This window comes from Pleuronectes platessa, chromosome 15, assembly GCF_947347685.1.
Source record: "Pleuronectes platessa chromosome 15, fPlePla1.1, whole genome shotgun sequence".
NCBI classification, from domain to species: Eukaryota; Metazoa; Chordata; class Actinopteri; order Pleuronectiformes; family Pleuronectidae; genus Pleuronectes; species Pleuronectes platessa.
Genome location: NC_070640.1, coordinates 15,331,245 through 15,355,372, shown reverse-complemented (window position 1 = coordinate 15,355,372; position 24,128 = coordinate 15,331,245). Strand labels below are relative to the sequence as shown.

General features: G+C 40.0%; 1 protein-coding gene and 1 long non-coding RNA gene across 3 annotated transcripts; both read left to right on the top strand.

Annotated features, from left to right (window-relative positions):
• The first annotated feature begins 475 nt into the window (after window positions 1-475).
• On the top strand, window positions 476-17,129 carry LOC128456685 (moesin). Of its 2 annotated transcripts, XM_053440960.1 has the most exons (13): window positions 476-880; window positions 9,462-9,545; window positions 10,111-10,206; window positions 10,332-10,606; window positions 10,719-10,802; window positions 11,220-11,366; window positions 11,462-11,558; window positions 11,656-11,819; window positions 12,099-12,229; window positions 12,354-12,514; window positions 12,656-12,748; window positions 14,206-14,436; window positions 14,721-17,129. In XM_053440960.1, the coding sequence occupies exons 1-13, from the start codon at window positions 869-871 to the stop codon at window positions 14,883-14,885; spliced, it is 1,740 nt and encodes a 579-aa protein (XP_053296935.1). In that variant the 5' UTR covers window positions 476-868; the 3' UTR covers window positions 14,886-17,129. The 2 variants fall into 2 exon arrangements, with proteins under 2 accessions (XP_053296935.1, XP_053296936.1); XM_053440961.1 differs by lacking the exons at window positions 476-880; window positions 10,111-10,206; window positions 10,332-10,606 and having other exon boundaries at window positions 9,487-9,545.
• Window positions 17,130-21,458: 4,329 nt separating this feature from the next.
• Window positions 21,459-22,264, top strand: LOC128457047 (uncharacterized). The gene is made up of 2 exons (XR_008341898.1): window positions 21,459-21,530; window positions 21,643-22,264. It is a non-coding gene; the product is annotated as an uncharacterized LOC128457047 (long non-coding RNA).
• Window positions 22,265-24,128: the final 1,864 nt, after the last annotated feature.

Genomic DNA, 24,128 nt, shown 5'->3' with positions numbered 1-24,128 from the left:
GTGGTAGCCAATATGTAGTAGATGTATATATTAATGTACTTGTATCAATATCATATAGTTTGTGTAAGCTGTGTTTTAAATGTATTATAGAAGTAATGCAGTTCTAATTGCATCATTGTATTGTTTGTAATATAGTTAATGTAAAGCAGAGATAACCAGATGGATACTGTGAACCATACTGTTTTAAATATACTGTATAAGGTAGCCAATATGTAGTAGATTTATATCTCCTTGTACTTGTATCAGCATTATAAAATTTGTGTTAGCTCATAGCAAACTGCATAAACCGTTAAACTCCTGGACTACTGCAGGGATTAAACTGTGTGGCTCTGTACCAGTTAATGCATCCTTACATGTAGAAGTGTGCTTGTGATGCAGGGCCTGGCTGAGCAGAGGGATCGTGCAGTGAGAGTGCAGCTGAACTTTCTCCAGCGGCTCGAGTCTGTGCGGCAGCAGAGCAGCAGAGCAGCAGCCATGACGATGCGGCGGCAGCGGGCGGAGTCTGCTGTGGAGTCTGTGTCTCAGTCCTGCTGCTGCTGTCCTGTCATCGGCCCTGGGTGTGGTTTTTACAGTCTGTGGTACCGTTAGCAGGAAATCCAGCTCCGGTCCATTTCACTGAGAAGCGAAACAAAGGAGGACAAATCACGACATTTCCACGGTTGAAGACGGCTCCTCTTCTTCCTCCTCTTCTCCTTCTTCTTCTTCTGCTGTGAAAGTAGCGCTGGTTGGTTTCCTGGAGACGGAAGACGTTTGTTTGGCGCCGTTGTTCTGATGGGAAAAAGTTTTCTGCGGCTCTCGCTGACTCCTCGTCCCTTTGAATAAAGCCAAATCCCATTTCTACGTGAAGCGGACGTGAAAGGAAGGAAAGATGCCGAAAACGGTAAGAACGAAATCGACCTTATTGTCATGAATTCCCGTTTAAACAATGAGTTCCTGCCTCTTGTTATCTCCCAACTGCTTCGTGGCTGAATGTTTCCATTGATACGTAACATTAACGAAACATTAACGTTACATTAAAGCTCATTCTCGGTTCGTTTTACGCCCTTATTTTAAATCCGTTCCATCCAAACTCACGCCGGGGTACTTTCCGTTACTTGTGTGCGCGTGCGCCCTCCCGCCCGCCCGCTCCATTAAAAATTAGCGCGTTTAAATGAGAGCATTGATTCGGGCTGAAAACGGTGAAACGTGACTGAGCTCGTGTCCGCACCTCGACACGCTGGAGTCACACTTCATCCTCCCGGCTCATGCGGTGGGGCCTGCGGTAGCCTCGGAGCTAGTCCTGCCGAGGCCGGCCTCCTCTCGCCGGGCAGGGATGTGAGGTGTCAGCCGGGACAGGACCCGGCTCTGTGCCGCTCATGTCTGGAGCTCACGGAGCCAGATTTAACACAGGGAGGTGACGCTTAACGAGCCATTATCTCATTATGTGTGTGTGATAAGAGAGAGGAGGACAGGGCTGTATCAGTCCTGGAGAAGAAGCACCCACAGCTCAGGGGGGATGTGTGCTGCTGGGTGGGCTCTGAACAAAGAGAAGAGAAGGGGGCAACACCACCACCAGCACACTGATTCACTCTCCTTTTTAATCAAAGGCTCAGATTTCAGCTCAGGCCTTCACCAAACAAGAAGTGAAAGTGGGTTCCAACCCCATCTCTCCTCTGTTTGGCCCGGTTGAGGGTGTGTGTTTGTGTCTGAGTGTGTCTGTGTCTGTCTGTGGGCCTTTGCCACCATGCTTCTTGAATTGAGATGATAATAAAGGAGCTGTGCAATCTGTGTGCAGTCACTCGTCATTTCTTAGTGGGGTTTTAACAGACAGCAATATAGCAGATGCATTTTTACTGTGTATCTTATCTATACAGGTTTTATTTGTTTATATATTTTAATATTTGCCTCATTTATTTGAACATTGGATTCCTCATTTTATCATTTAAGGGCTCAGATTTGACTGATGTGCTTCATACACTATGAGGAACTTTCACTGTATCTTCCTCTTCTCTAAACTTTATTAACATTGATATGGCACAAAGTGTAAGTATAGCCCTAATGTGGGAGGTGATACCCACGTGCACACTGATAATGAAAGGAACACGAAGTTACAGAAATAGACACAAATGAGAATGTGATCCTCACACAGATAGAAAGTATTTCACCAAATCACTGTATTATGTTCTGATTTCCTGCTTTAGGTTAATTACCCTTCACTATAAACACATATTCTTTTTTGATTGTCTGTTAACTTATCCTATGTGATACTTGGGCTTTTGATAGAGCTTTCATTATTTGCACATTTCAGTGATATTGTAACTAACTTAAAATACATGAACATTTATCACTATTGACTTTACATATCATGACAAGGAACTTGTGCACTACTACACTAAAAGAAAGAATAAAAGGGTTGTACCTGTTCTCTTCCTGTGGTATTGTTTCTACGACTACTGTACTTCCTCCACATATTTTCCAACTGACAGCCAGAAATATGTTCTATAGCATCCTGGCATTTAAAGTCTTTAGTGCCCAGAGGAATTCCTCTAATCACGTCAGCATTTCAATATATAGTTTCAGTGATTTATTGTACGGAAGGGATTTGCAGTGTAGTTAAAGCTACAGATTAATAAGTAGATATTTGCAATAAATTAGCAGCGTTGTGTTGATTTTAAGTGAAAGAAAAATGATTGCATCCAAAATATATTTGAGCAGCGCTACCTTATTGATAAAAATTATAGTCGGTTGATATTTTAATTCTTTGAAAGGGACTTTTAGGAGTTCTTGCTGTCACTCATGAACCTCATTGTAATTGTTTGATATGATCTTGACATATTTTTAGTCCTCCACTTAATGTCGGCCTTTGTGCCAAATCTCTGGAGGGCGCAGCTGAGACGCTGTTCGCCTCAACAACAGCAGGGTAGCAACGTGCAATACTCAATGTGCAGCCGCTACTGCGGTAACAGCTCAGTAGAAGCTGTTTGGCAGTCACAGTCAGTACATGAGCACAGGCCCACTGCAGCGTCAGTGCAGCTCTGGTGCAGATATCTCAGCCTACACACAGTGGAGAGTTAGAAAAAAGGGGAAACTATTGATGGAAAGAATAGATGAATGACGACAGGAAAGGATTGTGGGATATTTTGGACAGAAAGCTTTTTATTTACTTATACGTAACATGATATATAAACTAGAGAGTGAAGTGAGGAGATCAGTATTTTCTTACTTTTGTGAAAGTGCAGCAAAGCCAAAAGCACGTTAGACTATATTAAGTTACAGAGTTATTTCTTTCTGAGATCATTGCACCTGGTGGACGTGTTATTGCAACACTGAAGGGTTTTGTTTCCTTTATTGAAGCTTGCTGCGCCACGTGAACTTACGTGTGAAAAGAGGAAGTTCGACACTGATTCAGCAAATACTCAGTCGAAGTTGTGTTCCCAGTTTGATCCCAGTACATCCACAACAAGCTGCCACGGAGAATAGAGAGACTCGTGACTTAAATGACTTTTTTTTTCCACTAACGGTTTTCATTTCCTGTTTTTTTTTTTTTTTTAAACATAGATTATCTATTCAGTGTTTTGAGTTTAATACAAAATAATTTGAAGTTTCACAAAAGCATTAATTATTGAGAAACTCTGGCTTGGCTGGACTCCCCTTGGCAGAGTCTCGGTTTCCCAAGGAAGTCATGTTGTGACTCAAGGTTTCTGCGCTTACATCAGTTCCTTTCTGGTAACTTCCTCGCCTGCAGCCTTATATGGACTTTCACATCACGGTCTTGTGTGCTCTCCTCCCTGCTTCCCCCAGCGTGGTCGTCAGAAGCCAGGCTCCCCGTTAGACTGCATTACAGCATTGCTACAAGTGCAGGATTTGCTCTAGACATGTGTTTGTCAGCATCTGAATTCTTAATTTACATCCACAAGGAGCTGTATTAGTTTAGATGTGCATGTGCATTTACAGATTATTAATGGCTTTCTTATTTTGCTTTTTTTAATCGAAATTATTTAAATGTAATTATTGCTCAAGCACAACAGAAACACAAAACATTATTATCTTTTGGTTTTATTGCTATTTTCTAGTTCACCAAACTATATCGCTGAATGGGCCTTTATAGTTTGCTCTTATTTTCTTTCTTGCTGTTAAGAATAGAACAATTTAGTTACTCCAGCAGTCGGCCTGCTTTAGCAACCAGTTCTCCTGGTGAATGAAGTTTATCACAATTAAACTTTTCTATCCACAAATACAGAAACAGTGAATTATTATTATTAGCAAAAAAAACGCTAGCATAACCTACCATTTCAGCAGAAGCAGTTTTCTTGTTAGCAGGTCCTTTTAAAAGGTGTGTCTATGGAGAAATGGTCAATGGAAAGAGCCAGAGGTATTTGAGTAGGGGATTAAACTAGTGTGTAGAAGTACATAGCAGAGCAGATTAACAGTGTGTAGAAGTACAAGTGGTGCGCAAACTACAATCAGGACTTCAGGGGTTTTCACGCACGTCGCTAGTTTAGTGTTTTCTGTGCTGACATTATGAGAAAGTCAAACTTCTGGAAGTAAGTACTTAGAAGTTTTTATTGATATTGATTGATTCTCATCCTCATTTCCTGTTTAGTTTTTGTAGTGAATATTGGTCACTATTTTTAGGTAAACATTTAATACTTTGTCTAATATTCATCTGTTGTAGATGTTGTCCATTACGTATTACAGTGGTATGGCAGACTAATACATTTTGATTGATTGGCTGTAATTATAATATAGTATTGAGTAGAACCCTCAAGCAAACAAGACTCAAACTGTTACAATAAAAGAATCCTTTAAGCAAAGCAGTCAAGTTAACACATTGTAGACAGACCTGCATGTGGTTTGTATCAGTCGATATCTCTTTCTGTGTAAACTTGGTTTCCTGCTCTGGATCTGCTGATGATCCAGAGTTCCTCCGCACAGACCACCTCGATCCGCTGCTGTGTACGTGCCCCAGTTTATATGTGTGATGAAGTAATTACCACTGACCAGCTAAAATATGGGCTGAAATCTACTAGAATGAGTAGGAATCATTACTACAGACAAAACACTGTAGGAATCAGGATTGGAAAATGTAAGGAAACATAAATTTGGTAATGAAAAGTGAAAAGGGAGGCGAACACACTGATTATGTGAGTTGTCAACCGAATTGAGATGATGGTAGAGGATGAAGCAGCAGTGTCTATGACTAGAGGCTATTTCATTAAGCTGAGATGGACATCTAATGAACGTGGGAATCAGGTCAAAAAGATGTGAACTGTCCCCCGCTTAGACAGAAACCACATCCTCCTCTCCATCTGCCCCCTTTCCTGTCACCCAGTTTGTTCTCTTCAGCCACCAACATCTGTGTGCAGATGTAAGTTAATGCAGCACTTTTAAGAAATGTTTTGTTCTAAACTTAACCTGCCTTTTACCTAAAAATAAAACAAAATATGCTGCTTCTGATTTTTCTGCAGTCTTACTCTTAAGTCAGTATTCAAGTAGAGGGAGATATACATCCTGTAGAGGATTATTATCTTTTTACATGAATATGATTAGCTTTGAACAACATCCTAACAATCACAACACCATCTCATTTTCACACCTCAAATTCATCTTGGCATTTCATAAACTGTTGACTGGATGTAAGCGGCTGGCAGAGACCGAGATAGCCCGAGAGATTTTTCAAACACTAACGGCACATTGTTAACATAACTGTTCGACGTGAGCCCATTAGCTTGTGTGTTTGTGCTGTTTTTGTCCACAGTTTGTCTCTCAGATAAGCTGAGGCAGCGGTGGGTTGTCAGCATGGTCTGGTTACCAGGGTGGATCTATTGTTCACGACTTGTTGACCCTATTTGCTGACCTTGTATGACTGTTAGGGACGGCATGACTCGGAAGTATGACTCGGATTTATCAGCAATCATATGTTTAGATACTCTGACGGTGCTCAGTCGACCACTCATAAAGAGGTTTTGACCTTGTGTTGTTACACTGGACATCTGTGGGGAGCAGGTTGGGTAATATATATATTTAACCAGGATTATTGTTCTTTGTGCTCAGGGCCATCCTTAACAACTTAGTCATATCTCTTTTGTTGTCTTGGCTTTAGTTGGAGGGATTGTGGCTTTGAACTGATGTCACATTAGCTGTGGGTGGTGAGCTTAGAGTGTATATAAAGATGAATAAGCCAAAAGTGAAGCCAAAATACTCTGATGATCCCCTGGTGGCTGGCTGCAGTATAGACCATGACCCCCACGCTCTCAATGTTAGTGGATGCAACATGGACCAAACAAAACAGTTAAAGTTTAAGTCTCGAAGATTGTCATTTTAGGTAGTTCTTATTACACTGATGTATGTTTAAGTATTCATTTAATTTGGTTTCAATTAGTTATTGCTTTATATGCTTTAAAAACAGGTCATACTATTGGTTGACAGCTGAGACTGACCTGCGATTGGTCGAGCGGTTGTATAGACAGGACCTCTTTACCACAGCGCCACCCTAGGATAACTTCTGCACAGATTTTGGCTTGAAATTTTGTCAAAAGCACAAAATGGCTGCAATCCGTATCTGTGATATTTTAGCTTAATTTGTCCATCTTCATATAAAGTCGATTGTGGTGACTGAATGCTAAAATGTGTAGTGTTCCCTGCGAATATTTGTACTATTAATCTCCCAGTCAAAACTTCTCTGTAACTTGAGGTATATGGTGTGGTTTTTGTCTTTTAATTGTTCAGTCAAAGTGTATCTCAGTGGATGAAAATAGTATAATAGTATGCTAACCATACTTTAATCACAGTTTCAGAGCTGTTCTGCAACGTGGAATCACCTCCCTGGTGAGTTTATGTTTGAGTTGTTTGTGAGAGTTCACTCTTGGGTTGTGATATCCATCATTTAAGTAAATAACCATATAATTATAAAACAAACTTGTCCACTCCCTACAAACAACAGTCAGAATTTAACATTTTCTCTCTTGATGTGTTGACTTGGTCATGCAGCTCTCGGGTTTTCAGTTTAAGCCTTTCTTCCATTGGCCAATTGAATGAAATATTAAAACTGTGTCTTCTTACTGTGCAGATTTTTTAATTGAATGGATTTTTAGCAACACTAAGACCCAAACTAAAATGCTGAACATAGTATATGTTGAATCTGCTGAACATCAAAATGAAAGCATTGTCAAAAGCACTGCACTAAAGTCCAGCCTCATACAGCTTCCAGCACAAGCTTTTATAGCCAATTATGTATTTAACTCTAAGTCTGAGATGTATTTTACAATTATCATGTGGATATGATATGATTTAAATAACATGTTAACTTTTAAAGCATATCATTTTTATATTTCATTTAATTTAATATGAGTAATTAGGTTTAATTTACACTGTTTGTTTTGTGGTAGAGGACTTAACAAACATCAAGTGTATTGTCGGAGAAAATCACATCATGCTTCATAAAGTGAATCAGCCAAAAGAGATAAGTTAGTTTGATAAATCAAAGACCAGTTAGATCATCGGGTGTCTAAGGATAAAGTAAAAGTAAGGATAAAGCAGATATTAAAAAGATCATGAAGTCCCAGGCAGTCAGGGAAACACAGGGTTCTCAAAGAAAGCTCTGTACTCCCTAAATCATTCAATAAACCAATTACTTATCATGAAGAAAATTTATTTGAACAGTCCCAGAAGTGTTTCTATGTGCCAATAGATATGTAGCTCATTGAAAGTTGAGAAACTTAGTATAGTTTTGGTGTGATAAAAACTCCCTGTGTAGAACAGGTCATGGAAACAGACACGTGGGTCTGAGAAGGGTGTTACTGAGCATGTTCTAATAATAGTGGGTCCTGTTTTTTTTTTTATTCTGGGCATGAGAGACACACCCTAACCAGGCAGAACATTCAAGAGTGCAGTTCCTTTTTCATGTTAGCCAATCAGACTCAGGAAATGAAAGTGCTTACAGCTAAGCAGGGTAGTCGCAAGCTAAACCCTTATCTGCATTCATGGAAAAGATGTTCATCTAGGGTCTGAGTTGTGTAAAGATTTGTTTGTTTGTCCAGATGACTCTAGACATCTGTGCTGTTCCGCGCGGGCCCAGATTGTGCGTTTCAGTACAACTTAAACTGCAGGTGATGACAGGAAGTGACAGAGGGGCAAGTGTCCCGAGCCGTAAATGGGGTCCTGCTGACATAAATGGTAAAGAACGCAACTCTAATCAGCGCGTAACTAGGAGATAATGCATACCATTGTTGTTGAGGGCAGGCGTGGGCCTCAGACAGCGCAGTTATTTCCCAATAGATGTGCATGCTGCCGGTCTCCACATCACTAAGAGGACAGAGAAAAGTGCCTACACAGTCTGTTTACCACAGAGTCAAGTTATTCTTCCTACAGAGGGGAATGCTGGGGTTAAATACACGTATTCAACATTTCAAGCCACCTAAATAAAACGGTGCCTCACTGCATATAGGAGCATGTTACCTGAAGAGGCAGCAGACCTACTTCACAGTGCGTCCCTAGCTTAGCGTTAAGCTGACAGGCTGCATGATACACGGCAGGAAGTAGACGACTCAAGAGAGCTCAGTGTTCGGCAGCAGCTACAGCGGCAGCGGTGCCTCACAAGGCACAGGCACTAGAGGATGTGGTCACTCCCTGCAGATAAGTTCTATACTGAGACACAGCCACACTGATACATTTATCAGACACTGTGTGGAACCAAGACACATGATCCCTCTATATAGATCGGTTGTGTGTGTGTGTGTGGGGGGGGGGGGGTTAGGGGTGCTGCTTGATTTATTTATCTGACTTTTGGTTTCTTAAAGAATGATTTTTACAAATAAATTTTTAAGGGCTACAAATGTGAAATTTCTTTTCTTTATATATTTCTGGAGGGTAGCTTAATTTTAAAAAATATAGGCATGCCTATATATATATATATAAGCATTTGCTTCTACCTGAGTCTTTTCAGTCATTTAGACTTTGTTTACACTTTCTACACTATGTGTGTAGAAAGTTAAGTGCTTTTATGATCTTTAAATGTTTTTACTTCCGCTGTTGATTAAGCAGTGTGAATAGGGACTTGAAGTAAAAAAAAAAAAAGCATGAATATTTCCCAAGAATGATAGATAAGTGTTAAGCCCAGATGGCGACTAATAATAAGTGCATTCACCCATGAGGGTTCTGAGTTGTACTAAGTTGTTTTGAAAAAAGAGAATAAAAAATGTCAGAAACAACAAAATTAAAATCAAAAACCGCACAAAATAACACTCAGTCATGAATATCAGATCACTATATGTCTGATTCTTTTCATCGAGATCTATGAATTATTCCCTGGAGAATCTGTGACTCCTGCACTCATCCCCTGTTGATGGGATTTCTTTTTTGATGGTTGATGTTAACACAGAGATATTGTATGTGATATATGTACAGTATTTACATCCAGTGACCAGAAGAACATGGTGTACCTTTTAAATTGGCTCATTCTTATTCTTTGCTCTCCTCTTCAGATTAGTGTAAGAGTCACCACAATGGATGCTGAGCTGGAGTTCGCCATTCAGCCCAATACAACGGGAAAGCAGCTCTTTGACCAGGTATGAGAAACTGCCCAACTCTTGACGTGACTAGTGTTATATGATGTCTTTCCAATGAAGGGAACAAACTTTTCAATCAAACATGATTTGGAATCTGAAATTTTTGTTTGTTTCTGTGTCTCATACAATATCTGACCCTAGGTTACTGTAAAAAAAACACAGTAGCAGCAGTTAGTTTTATTCTCAACTACATTGTAATTACCCGAACAAGTTGGCAAGTCTAAAAAAAAAACTTTTATAGGTCCAATCAATAATTTCTCAGAGCCCAAAAGGATGGTATGAGATGTTTTGTTTTGTCCGACCAACAAACCTGAAAATATTCTGCTAGTTTTTCATAATTTGAAAGAAAGATCGCCTAAATAGTTAATTATTAGTTAAATTAAATCTGCATTTTAAATTATACTTAAAGATATGCAGTTATGTGTAGAGTTATTTCAAAATATTTATATTTTTTAATTTTGTGTTCAATGTTTGTGGGTTCTAATGATCTGAAGCAGAGAAACAGTAATAGTCTGCCTATATAAATAATACATTATTATTAATGATTCTGCTTTTATTTTCCAAGGTGGTAAAGACCATTGGGCTGCGGGAGGTTTGGTACTTTGGACTCCAATACCAGGATACAAAGGGATTTTCTACATGGCTCAAGCTCAATAAGAAGGTGAGCTCATTTCAATTTTTACTTTACACGTTTTGATTGTCTTTGTCAAGATTGAACTATTCTGTGTGACTCAGGTCTATTTTCAGAAATGTGTAACCTCTCACCTTTGTCACTTTTTATTCTAGGTGACAGCCCAGGATGTGAGGAAGGAAAGCCCGCTGCTGTTTAAGTTTCGTGCCAAATTCTTCCCCGAGGATGTTTCAGAGGAGTTAATCCAGGATGCCACGCAGCGGCTGTTCTTCCTGCAGGTGAAAGAGGGAATCTTAAATGACGACATCTACTGCCCCCCTGAGACGGCTGTCCTGCTGGCCTCGTACGCCGTCCAGGCCAAGTACGCAGACTACAATAAGGAAGTCCACGTGCCGGGCTACCTGTCCGGTGAACAGCTGCTCCCTCAGAGGTAACACAGATTTCATCATCACGATCATCCTTTCAGTCTGACACAGCGCTGATGTCACCTTTGAGGCAGTGTGCGTGTTTATGCATGACTCTCGGATGTCTCATGTTCTTAGAGTCCTGGACCAGCACAAACTCAACAAGGAGCAGTGGGAGGAGAGGATCCAGGTGTGGCACGAAGAGCACAAGAGCATGATGAGGTAACCAAGGGCACACGTGTGTACACACACAAACACACACGCACACACACACATACAGGAGAGAAACATCTCAGCCCTGTTGTTCTGTTATTGCCATAACAAGATGATCTTTTACACTCCTGCTATAATGTACATTTGGGACACTATTGTTACCTGATGCTATCTGTCTAGGGTCTGTGCCAAAGTTTCTCTTTAGTGTTGCATTTGGTCTTTGGAGCTTTATGCAAACACCAGGTCACAATCTCTCTCTACAACCTTGAAAATGTGTGTCTTGTTCTTTCCTCTTCATTGTCACGCTCTTGTCAAAGCTTATTTTCGGCTTTGTCGCTGTACATTTCACACACCCCTGCCACCTGGAGCTCGGTGTTGTCTGATTGTTTCTGACCGGAGTTAAATGCGTGTCTTATTTGTCCACAGAGAGGAATCCATGATGGAGTATCTGAAGATCGCTCAGGACCTCGAGATGTATGGAGTCAACTACTTCAATATCAAGAATAAGAAAGGAACAGAACTGTGGTTGGGAGTGGATGCACTGGGACTCAACATTTACGAACAGAATGACAAGTGAGCACAGTATTGGTCTACAGTATGATCACTGATTCCCATGCAAAGTAATTCAGCTCACCCTGACTTTTTACTCTCACACTTTTCTTCAACAGGATGACACCCAAAATTGGATTTCCTTGGAGTGAAATACGGAACATTTCCTTCAATGACAAGAAGTTTGTCATTAAACCAATTGACAAAAAAGCTCCCGTATGTGAACCCTCAATAACATAACAACGTACGACAGCTAAATACTCAAGGTCTCTGAATGAATTCTGATTAAAAACATGTCATGTTGCTGTTTCAGGACTTTGTATTCTATGCTCCAAGACTGCGCATCAACAAGCGCATTCTGGCTCTGTGCATGGGCAACCACGAGCTGTACATGCGCCGCCGCAAACCCGACACCATTGAAGTGCAGCAGATGAAGGCTCAGGCTCGGGAGGAGAAGAATCACAAGAAGATGGAAAGGTAGGAGTCACAAGCTCTCGTCAGAATAAAGGACAGACATTTAACCCATGTGATCACACTGTGTAACTTTACGTGTTATAGATCATTTAGTATATCCAGAAAAAAATATGAAAAGAAGAGGATGTCTTGCTAACACTGAAACCCTGCCTTTTGTGTGATTTTTGCACAGGTAGTGACAGTGACCCTGTGTATTAAATTGTAATTAATGTGTTCTACTTTTGAGAGTGACTCCTGATTACTGTATAGCACATCTTGTATTTTGTTTATTCTGTCAATCAGAGCTCTGCTGGAGAATGAGAAGAGGAAGCGAGAAGTTGCTGAAAAGGAAAAGGAAAAGATTGAGCAGGAAAAGGAGGAATTAATGGAGAAATTGAAGCAGATTGAGGAGCAGACAAAAAAAGCCCAGCAAGGTGGGTGACTTGTGGTTGTTCAAGAGAAACCTGTTGTCGTGCAGTAGTGAACGGTGGCCATGTTTCCCTCACCTGACACTTACCTGTTGTGCCTCTGTGTGTGTGAATGTGTGTGTGTGCACAGAGCTGGAGGAGCAAACACACAAGGCCCTGGAGCTGGAGCATGAGAGGAAGCGAGCACAGGAGGAGGCTGAACGTCTGGAGTCTGAGCTGATGGGCGCTGAGGACGCCAAGATGGCCCTGATGCAGCAGTCAGAGAACCAGATGAAAAACCAAGAACACCTGGTCAGTGCTTAAAAAACGATTTGTTTTATCACACATGTTAAAGCTAAACAACCAGATGTACGTATGTGATGACTGGAATATTGTGTGTTCTCAGGCTTAAGATATCAATATCTATAATAAAATAAAATGTCCTTGTTTCAGGCCACAGAGTTGGCTGATCTGACTTCAAAGATCTCCCTCCTGGAGGACGCCAAAAAGAAGAAGGAAGAGGAGGCGACACAGTGGCAACACAAGGTGCGGTTTAAGTTACTATTTACTTTAGTATAGTTCAGTCGTCATCCGCTGTTTATTTTAGTTCTAGTTGAAAAAATTAAGTAATTAAGAGTATAATGTGTTCACTTGATTGTCATAGATAAAAAGTATTTTGTCGTGTGAAAATATGATTTAATTGTTTGGAAACACAAAAACTTCAATATTAAATACACAAAAAATAACATTGTAATATAAATGTATATAATCCTAAATGAATAGTTTGTGCAAAATGATCTCACATGATCTTGTTTCTTATATATAATCACTGTAGAAATACAAATGAAATGGCATTCGTCTGATATTCTGCTGCTGATCACAATGCCCCTCCCCTGTGACACAGCGAGGACACACATTCCTGGTGTCCTGTTGTTGTGTGTGTGTTTTTTCGGGGGAGGGATGAAAGCCCCCCGCTCGCCTCATTTCTTTTTTTCGGTAAAAAAGCGTGGGTGCCAGCCCAGCCCCTCCACCGTTTTGTGGTCAGTGTGACTCACGGTGTTTGTGGCGCTGACAGTTCTCTTTGTGTGGAGGAAATCCTGTTGAACTCTTTTGCCCCGGTATGATGTCCTGGCTCATAAAGGACTGGTGCGCTAAGTGGAGGTTTCCACGCTTGCAAACGTTCAGTGGAAGTTCCAGTCTCTTTTTAACTGGCTGTGTTTTTCCACCAACCCTCGAGCAAGTTTAGAAAACAAAACAGACAAACATGGCATTAAGAAAAATGCTGATACAGTGAGTCTGATTAGAGTGTCAGTCAATTTTTGGATTTCTCATTCTGGCTGAAAGAATACAATAAAATCGTATTCATCATGTCTTAAATAATAATAATAACTTGATAGAAGTGAAATGATTAGTTAAATCATTCGCAGGTGATTGATTAGCATTAGCATATTTATAATGCTACTTTGAGAAATAAAGATAGCAAGAAGAGAATAATATTATGAGCATGTTAGGATTGTCACTGCTTTAAGCATTAAGCTCGAAGCAACACTAATTTATGCTGAGTTGATTCAAGTCGGAGGTCTAAAGTTTCCAAGTTAGAGATTCTAAGCTCCAAGCAAAATGAAGCAAAAGCATTAACGATCAATGGGTCAAGAGTTGGGTCAGGCAGTGTTGTGTTGTGCTATTTGCAACGTAAAACAAAACAGAAGTAAGAGATAAAAACAGAGGCTGTCTACATCAATTTAGTCAAAATATTAAACCAAAAAATCACTTTTAATGTCATTTTAACACAAAAATGCATTTCAAACTTTTTATAATGAAAACACCAACAAAACGTCAAGAGCACTTAGGAATAATCTAAAGCTTCCAGTTCACAGCATTATGAAAAAAAAATACAGGATAAGGTAAAGAAGAGTTTTACTCTCTGCACCTATTGTTGTTAAAATGTTAGCCGCATTTTTAAATGTAACATATAGCCACCTTATTATTCTGTGTTCCCTCAGGCCACCGAGGTGCAGGAGGACCTGGAGAAGACCAAAGAAGAGCTTAAAATCAAAGTGATGGCTGCCCACGTTCAGGAGCCCCTCAACGTGGAAAACGAAAATGACGAGAATGATGAGAGCAGCGACCAGGCCAGCGCCGAGTTCGGCTCTGCCGTCACGTACAAGGACCGCAGTGAGGAGGAGCGCATGACCGAGGCCGAGAAGAACGAGCGTTTGCAGAAACATCTACTCGTAAGTTGCTCTTACCTTGTGTGTAAACATAATTCAAAAAGTGCAAAGAAGGTATTAATGTTTACTGTTGTAAAATGGCAGTTGATAGCTTTAAGTCTGTCAGTTACACAACGTCAATGTGGATGCACTACAAGTTAAGTACAAGTCATAAGGAGAGCAATATAAAAAAGAATCAGATCACTTAGTCAAAGAATTTTACATTTTGAGTCTGGTAAAACATTGTTAGTGCAAAAAACAAGTCTCTTAAATAACATTGTACTAACGCGCCGACGACTGTATTTTAGGCTTTGAGCTCAGAGTTGGCCAACGCTCGGGACGAGACCAAGAAAACGGCGAACGACATGATCCACGCAGAGAACATGAAAGCTGGACGAGACAAGTACAAGACCCTCAGACAGATCCGGTCAGGAAACACCAAACAGCGCATTGACGAGTTCGAATGCATGTGATGTGACGCACGCATGCACCAATGCAAAAGCCCTTTCAGCTGGGCCTTTCTGCCTGGACTGCAGTCCTGCCTCACTCAAGCTGTTTTTTTTCTCTGTGCGCAAATAAATCAGATCCATTACATGACGTGGCTGCACGAGCAAAGCCCGACGTACAAACAAGGATCTGGAAAATTCCATTTGTTATCGTTCCTAACTTTCAATTTAGGCAAGTCACTGGTTTAAAGGGACATACTGTATTTTATAGTACATTCCTCACAAAGGGGTTTATGTAGCATTTATAGTAACGGGCTCGCGCCTCATTCCATGACACCTTGAGTTAGCATTTTTTGATTTCTTTATATACTTCTGTAACATTTTCTGTCATGATTTCAAAGACTCAGAGCAATCCAAATTGTCAGTGTAAGAGCTGTGCCTAGAAACTTTTTTTCTGCTGGATTTTTCAGACAATAATATTCATCCCATCACTCATAGTTTTACACACTTATCAAACGCACTGTAGGCTACATAAGCAAAAACAGATGAAACGACTAGGTGTTTTGTTGAAGCATTCACCGCGCAGTATTATATTTTGTAAAATTACAATTTACTTTTTTAATTGTCTCTATTCCGATTCTCCAGCCATTACAAACATCACAGTATTTAGACATGACTCACAATGTGAAATCAAAGAAAAATGTTTTCATCTTTTGTCTGTTGTTACATTTCTTGACACCTTCAACTAAAAAAAATTTCGAAAGAAAATCCTAAAATTAAAACCCCGATTTAACTTTCACATGCAACATTAAACACAGATTTCATTGAGGTTACAGATGCAAATATCTAATGCAAAGCGATGTTTGTAAAGAATTAGATTTGTTTTTAGCCTACCTACTCTGAAGAACAGAGATTTGAATTGCATCACCAAAATCAAAAAAACCCTTCCAGTTGTCACTATTTCTGAAACTTAGTGTAAATCATTGTTGTCATCAGTTCAATGCTAAATTCAGTTAAAAAAGTTTGAAGTTGATTTTAACTTTACAACAAATGTGTGACTTTTATTTAACTTTTTAGGATCTTCTCATCAGTGAAACTGTTCAATTAATTAGACTCTTTTGCGTTGATGCAACCAGCACTGCGGAAGGAATTACACGGTCATATCAGTTGTTAAGTTGGTTTTTTTGAATGAACAAATGCCAATAAAGTTGGAGTTTAGTTTTAACTTCTCGACCAAGGTTTTTTTTCTCAAAATCTTCCAAGAATTTGATGCATAAAATAAAAAATAACTTCATTTATCATGCACTGGAAAACTTTAGAAAACTGCTATCCTATGAGGGCACTATTTCCAATACATGCATTATTGATTATTGGTATACTGTGTGTATTTAATTGCATTTGTGTATTTTGTAATTGGGATTTTTCAGTTATGATAAAGGTGCAAAAAAGGAGACCTCTGAGGATATTTTTGTATGATCAAAGTCTTGAAGTATTTCAGTCAGAGGGGACAGTTTTTGATTCAAAATGAAAAGCATTTTGAAAATAGTATTTTATTATTAAGTCAATAAACAGCTCAGTGCTGCAGCTGTAAGCTGATGGAACAAGTCTGTGACATGGAATTCCTGTTTCTGGTATATTGATTGAAAGGTAATATAATATACCAAAATACCATTTTGCATAAAAAAGAACATTTCTTTGTGCCATTAATTTTGGCATTCTGCCACGTAAATAATTTAGCTAGTTCATAGATTTTTAGAATTTAGTATTCGAGATTTATTTACACTATTTTGCAACGGACAAAGTATTTTAGTGATAAATATTTCTTTTTAATTATAATGTCTGTTATTGAATCAACATCTGTCATTTGTGCCAGGATGCATTTTTGATATCCAGTGTTTTTGTGTGTAATAACGTGCAGTAGTTCATGTATCTGCCATGAAATGTAAACATGTAGTTGTTGCTGTTATGGGACACTTCTCACTCTCTGTGTGTCTCTGCTTTTGACAATAAGTTTCTATGATGCTAGACTGAATGATTGACCGTGTATCCTAAGCCTTCCTCTAACATTCTCAGAGTGTCATTTGGACTCAAGTCACCACGAGTGAAAAATAAATGTGTTAAAAGATGCTACTCAATATCTTGAATCAAAAAACAGACTGAAACATAATGAATACTGTAAATTAACAGACAGTGCCTTGCCCAGGTTATTCATCAGATCTTGCTGCTTAATAGTCTTTCTTTCATAAATGAATAAAAGTCAGATAAAACTGATTTCTCCTTTTCCTGTATTTTACTACTGTGTCTGAATTATGTGAAGTTTGAAAACATTAATCAGAAACTAACGGACCCGAGCACAGGCATTAAGAATCCTTTTGCGGTTAGTGGAGAGAGCGATCAATGACCAAGCGCACGTCTCCAGGTTGCATGCGTTTTGCGCACTGCGGCAAGGACAAACTCTTCACTTCCTGCGTCCGTCACGCGATGTCGATCCTTGCCTGCTAATTGCTCATTACAGTCCACGCTATCAATTGCACGTCACCCTGTGAAAATTGTATGTAAACAGAATGATAGTTGTAAAACAAAGCTTACTTCCTGTTGCCAGTAGGTGGCACCATCACTATTATAATATACAGACTATAGATCTGTCCAAGTAGGGGCTCTGATGTAGCGTGAGCAACTTTGTGTCGATTGGACAATGATACAACAACTTAAATATCACACTGATCAGTAGGTGGCGCTATGAAAAAAAATACAGATGGACAGACAGATGTCCGTCCATTCCAAAAAATAAAGAATAATACGGACAGGCAGACGGACAGTGCCTTTTTCAGTGATCAGTGAAAGCTGGGGCTTTACGTAGGTGGCACTGATGAGCCATTTTGCCACACCCATTTCAAATTCCTCCATAATAAACTTACTTTTTGGGGATTAAGATTATCTGCAAACTTTGGTTGGAATTTGAGCATGTCTTGGTCCTGAAAAAGCCCCAAAATGGAAATAGAAATCTTTCGAAATACAATAGGGCCTCCCACCGTCGGTGCTCGGGTCCTAATTATTCAGCTTTTTCCTACTATGATGCCTTTTACAGTTATAGTTACAGTGTCACAATGAGCCACTAGGTGGCAGTGTACCCTCAGTCTACAACGAGCTTGACAGGGCCACATAGACTGTATATATATATATATATATACAGTCCAGGGATCTGTAAAAAAAATTTATGATGAATATATACATAGTCCAGAATTATGTATATATGACAAAAATGTGAAAAGAAAAAGGTAGTTGACACATATCTCAACACATCATACAGGTTGCATATTACTATATTTACATGTTAACAAAACAGACAAAACAGAGTTTACCAAAGCAAACTGAATAACTTAAATGATTGTAACTATCAAGTTCTCTTTCACCAGATAAAAAAACAACAACACTCACTGAACATCAAAATCTCTCTGCCTGCATGTTTAAAATGGTTCATTATTGACTTTGTTTACTTTTTCCTTTTTGGAAAAAGACTTGAATGTCACATTTTGTCACTCGTGTTTTTGAGATGCTCCCACTCGAAGGAGTCAGGTTTAGACTCCAAACTCAAAAAGTGGTAAATAATAAACCCAGTGACTGACAGCTGAGGAAACAAGAAACTCTCTCATCTGCACTTTAAGCCTGTGAATGTGAGCACAGAGGGCAAACAGCTCCTGCCTCTTACTTATATATATACTGTATTTGACCAAAATCCCTCAGCTGCAGCGCCATTCAACATCTTTTCATAGAGTCATGTCATTAGTGCGTTAAAACATCTGAAGCTCATTTCTCTCAGGATGTGAGCAGCACTTCCCTCTTTGTGGTGGCTGAATATTTCAGGTGAAGGTAGTTTGAGGTAGTTATTGTACAAGTACTTGATGAAAACCAACCCTTTCTTTCTCAACACCAAAGGGAGGTGATGTTTTTTTCATCTCCCACTTCCCCAAAGTGTGTGGTATTACTGGCCTAACAGGGGTGTTGAAATGATTCACACTGAGCTGCTGCTTCAAGATAAGCTTCCATGAAACTGACTGTGAGAAGACAACACACATTAGATGTACAAAGCCCCATGTGAATAGCTGCCGTTCATCTTCATGTTTTCAGATAGGCACCTACATCCCTAAAATACCCGTTACTCTAAAAGCTTCATATCAATTTTCAGCTATCTTGTTCCACACTGTTTACTGGTACAACCGGGGAACCAGCACAAACATTTCATAATCTGCTATTCATTGCCTTTCTATAAAATCATGTGCATGTTAAAACAAGAGTTAAACATTTTGATCGATACATCCTCATTTCTGAAAGTTAAATATGAAGTTAAGCTGATGTCTGTTGGCTTTAGAATTGCCTCTGCCAAAGCAACACTCCCTTATGAAATCACATAGGGGAGTTATTTGGGGGATCTGCACTAAATTGCTCTCACTGGATAGCAGTCCTCTAATCATGGTTCATGTTCTTCAGCAATATCCATTAATCATTTTTTGGAGAAATTTTGAAAAACATCCGATCTCACAATGTTTAAGATAGTGAAAGAAAATCCTGAATCCGGATCCGCACATGTCCCATCCTTTAATTCAGTTATGTAAAAATCCATTCTGTGTTTTTTGCATAATCCTGTTGACAAACAAATAAATAAATGAGAATGATACTCCACCATACATCAACCAAGGCCCTAAAGTCCCCTTAAATTCAATCAAGCGGCACCTAATTGCACAAATTTCCATTTATTATTCCTAGTGAAATTAGTGAAAATGTCAAAAATAATGCCTTATCTTATAAAGGTTAAAGAAAGTGAAATATCCTGGTTCTGCTGCGTGATCTGGATCTGCACCCACGTCGTATAGATCTTTCCCTGACTCATACCACATCCTTCCACCAAGTTGTGAGATAATCAATCCTTTAGTTTTTTTCCTCCATTGTCTTGCTTTCAAACAAACACGCAAACAAATGCAGATGAAAAGTGACCTTGCTGGTGGAGCTGAATGTCAAACCATTTGAAAGAATGACAGTGAACCTCCTCTGAAGGCTGCTCCACAAACCTCTGGTGTAGAGGTTGTGTAGTGTTCACCCTCGAGGAACATTCACTTAACTTCACAGATGCAGACGACGTGTACTTGTGCATCTGCATGTCTTCTGCATTAGTGATGGGATGTTAGCGTTTAGCTCACGTCCAGAGCAGCGTGCATTTCATGTGAAGTAAAGAACATGCACACTGTACTCATAGATATGTGGGGGGACTTGTTATCCAATAATCAAGCTCAGTTTGGGCCTTCGACCCTCTTTGACCTTTCCCAGCTGTCTGAGTTCATCACGGTCCACATGTTCCCTGAGAAAACTGATCTGCAGAACATATTTAATTAGCCTGGCACACACAGATACAGCTCAGCCTCCCACACTCCTCTCCCACTGCAGTCCACTCTGAACACTGAGTGTACAGTACATTCAGGGTGGGTGCTCTACATACAGTACAGCTGTATCTGTAGAGGGAAGTCAGGCGAGTGAGTCCACTGAGACATGAGGAAGTTACTGAGCGGAGTGCGTTCTGGCTTTTTAAAATGATGAGGATGTAAAATAACATGGCAATAAAAAAAGTGATGATAATAACTTTGACTGTACGTTAATCGTGAAGTTATGAAATCGTTTGTAGGGATGGAGTGGTTGTGTTGTCTGACAGGAAGTCGGAAAAACAGTAGGGATCTTGCTTTTCTTGGCCTGTCTCCTCGTGGCTCTCCTTCACGGGGGGGGGGGAGTATAGTGGTGGACAGACCACCACTCACCGAAGCTCGGCCTTGGAACAGGAACGGTGACGGTTAACAGAGCAGGAGGAGACATGGTCCAAAACCAGAGAAGAAAATATTATCAGTGTAGAATAAACAGCCCAGGGTACTAATTAATCTTTTTGTTATTTCTTTGCACTACTTTTTCATTGCACCACTTGTACAGTGTAAACATACAGATAAGCTGGGTCATGGCGTTTTCATTCTCCATTCATCACTCTTTGTATCGTCCATTGTTTATTTTTAAGACTATTCTTCATCCATCATTCTTAATAAATGTTGTCTATTGTTTATTTTGCTGCTACTCCTAACTTAATGTTCACTGTATTTTGTTGACTATAAGTACATTCAGAGCAAAGCTGAACTGGAGTCAAAGTCCCTGTATGTGCTCACATACTGGGCCAATAAAGCTGATTCTGGTTGTACTGGGATGAAATCTTCTATTTTAATTATCACTTTGCACGACAGATTTGAATTTGTCGTCAATGAATTGCTACTTCGCTGATTTGCAGTGTCATGAAACTGTGCATGAAGCTCCATAAGCACATCATTTTGAAGAGTAAGATAAAAGGAAGCCGAGGAAGTCGAGCATAACTGACAAACTCATCTCAGCAAACCATTATCTCCAAAGCTGTGAGCCACGAGAGCCTTCAACGGCATTTCACAACCATGACATGTTGACACTTTATTTCCACATATTTCCTGAGAGCTAGCTTTGCACTTATCTTCCTTGTTTTGACTTCCTCTTTGTGCCGCCGAGGCTCAATGGTCAAACGAGTTGTCTTGTGCAGACAGTGTCATCGCAGTGAACTACAGTGAGGGGAGCGACGAGCGCAGCACTCGGACTCCTCTGCCTCAGCAGCGACAGGTAACAGACTGGCATCTCTTTTCTCTTTCTGTAAAGAGATTGCATCTTTGTGTATCAGGTCTTGTGGTTTGGTTTGTGTGGTAGAGGTGTTTTTTTCCCATTTATTCTGCAGAGCCACCGTCGGTGCAACGCGAGATCAGGCCCCCCACTTAGTGTATTTGACAAGCTGAGTTTGACACTCTGTTTCAGTGAGTGTCAGTTTGTCAAATACCCCAAGTGAGGTGTCACTTGTCTACAAGTCGAGGTCATCCTGGGTTACTGCACGGAGCGAGCGACAACTCCAGGGGATGATCAACACAACCGAGGAACCTGAACACACACAGAGGCTAGAGATGTTTTACAGACAAGCAGACAAAGAGCGCAGGGTGGTAACAGTAAAAGCTTGATTACTGTATCATCTATTAATCTAAAATAATCGAACAATTCCAAAACCTTTCGTATATTAAACAAAAACATTTATTTGGCATATATTATTATGGTCATATAGACTATTTTATTCCTTAAGACTCTAAATATCTGTACTCCATTAATCAATAAAGTCCTCACAGAGATGCTTATGTCAATATGTTTATTTACAATAAAGTCTGAACCCAATGTAAAATATTATTTCTCAGCCAAACCTTCCATTTATTGTTATTTCCAGGTTTGCATCATATGTGTAATGCCCTCAGAAGAATGATGCATCATAGATGTGAGCTTTGAGTGTCATACACAATAAATACAGTAAAATAAAAGTGCATGTTTTGACAGTTTTTTTTATGTGAGAGCAAATCGATGTACTTCACTTTGATGCTAATCCAGTATGTTGGTATGTTTTTTGACAAGAAACCCCCTGAACCTGATGTTTGATCAGTCAACAAATACTGTACCTCAGTAAAACGTGATGCATATTGTTCTTTTTCAGATTTCCAAATGTCTCCAGAGGTAAAAATATGTTAGGGCTTTGAGTTTCATACACCATGTTATGTTGCCTCAGATTTGAACAAGCAAAAATAAAAATGCATGTCTTCACTGTCTTTTTGTGTAAAAGCAAACACACGTATTGTAAATTTGTCACAATCAGTTTCAACCAGACAAAAGGGAGGACTATCTGTGAGGCCTTCACATCTGTTCACTGTTCAGGTGTTTGTTGTTCAGCCTGGATTAAAATGTATTTTCTCTCCTGACATGTTCGACCACACTTCCTCTATATCTAACAGATAAACTCAGACTCTGACTCGATCGACTTGCAGGGCGGAAGAAAGCAGCCCAATAAAACACAACCTGTGACCCCGGGGGCCTCCTGTGTGTTTATTTGTGTGCACCAGGGCCGGGTCTAGACAGGCATGTATGAGGGGGCAGCCACAAATCTTGAGGGGGCATTGTGCCTAACCCTAACCCTAACCCTATTTAGTTTGAGGGGGCACAACATTTATTTGAGGGGGCCAGGCCCCCTCTTGCCCCTGCCTAGACCCGGCCCTGGTGTGCACTGGCCCAACATGAAAGATGAAGGTGGATGAGGTGTCACTTTAACAGGCTGATCTACTGTCTGTGTGATCCCTTCAGTGTTTATCATATCAATGTTCTTTTTTATCTACCTGACTTCTAAAAGACGACGTGTATTGGTCCTACTGGCACTTCCTCTTCCTGTGTGGACATTTCCAAGACATGTGTTGAATACTTTAATTCACTGACACCAAATAAGGCTTCATTGTCATCAGAGTTTTTAAAAGTTCACAGCTTCATGTCAGTGGCCTTCACTCAGCGGGTTAATGTATTCCTGACTGGTTAAACATGATGGAAGTCACCTACACTCCTTGCTCCAGAAATGAAGTTTTACTGCTTTGTTTCACATCTGCATTACATATCTTTCACCTGTGTTTTGCTTGTTTGCAACAAAAATAAGTGCAACGCTCCGTCCTGTTTTATCTGCACAGTGTGTGCACACTTTGTTTTTATGGCCCTCATTTGTACAGTTACATAAGCCAGCTGCATTCTTCACATTGAATCTTTTCTTTTAAAATCCCAATTTAAAACATCAAATCTATCAATAGATCTATGTGTCCGACATCGTTACAGCGCCGCAGCCAAAAACGGTATCATGTTGCTCTCATGGATTTGCAGATTGTGAATGTTGTCCAAATGTCATGCTGAGCTGTACACTGTAGCCGGCTTTGGTCTGGCCTCCAAGGTTCGTTGGAAACGTTCTTAAATTAACATCGGTCTGGCGCGGGACTTCAGCACATGTTTCGAAGCCACATGAAGAACTCTCAGTGCGTAAAAGGATCCTTGAAATACATATTTTGACAGTTCCCCATTAACCACACATTAAGAACAATGCATCTCAATTCTCAGTGCAATTTGTTGTTCTCGACTAATTCGATTGCACAGGAGAAACGGGGCCTTCGCTCAGGCAACCCAGCCCTTGAGCTGGGTTACTGCAGATCGGATTCCAAAATAAAGTCAGAACCACACCTGCGTGACATCGGTGGGACCGCAAGTGTCAGACATACAGTTGCTGCCTGTCGCACATTTCACATCACAAGTTTTTAAACACGCGCTCTCGAGTTGTGGGTGTATCTGGTTCACTGACTCCACACTTGATGCCATATCTCAAAT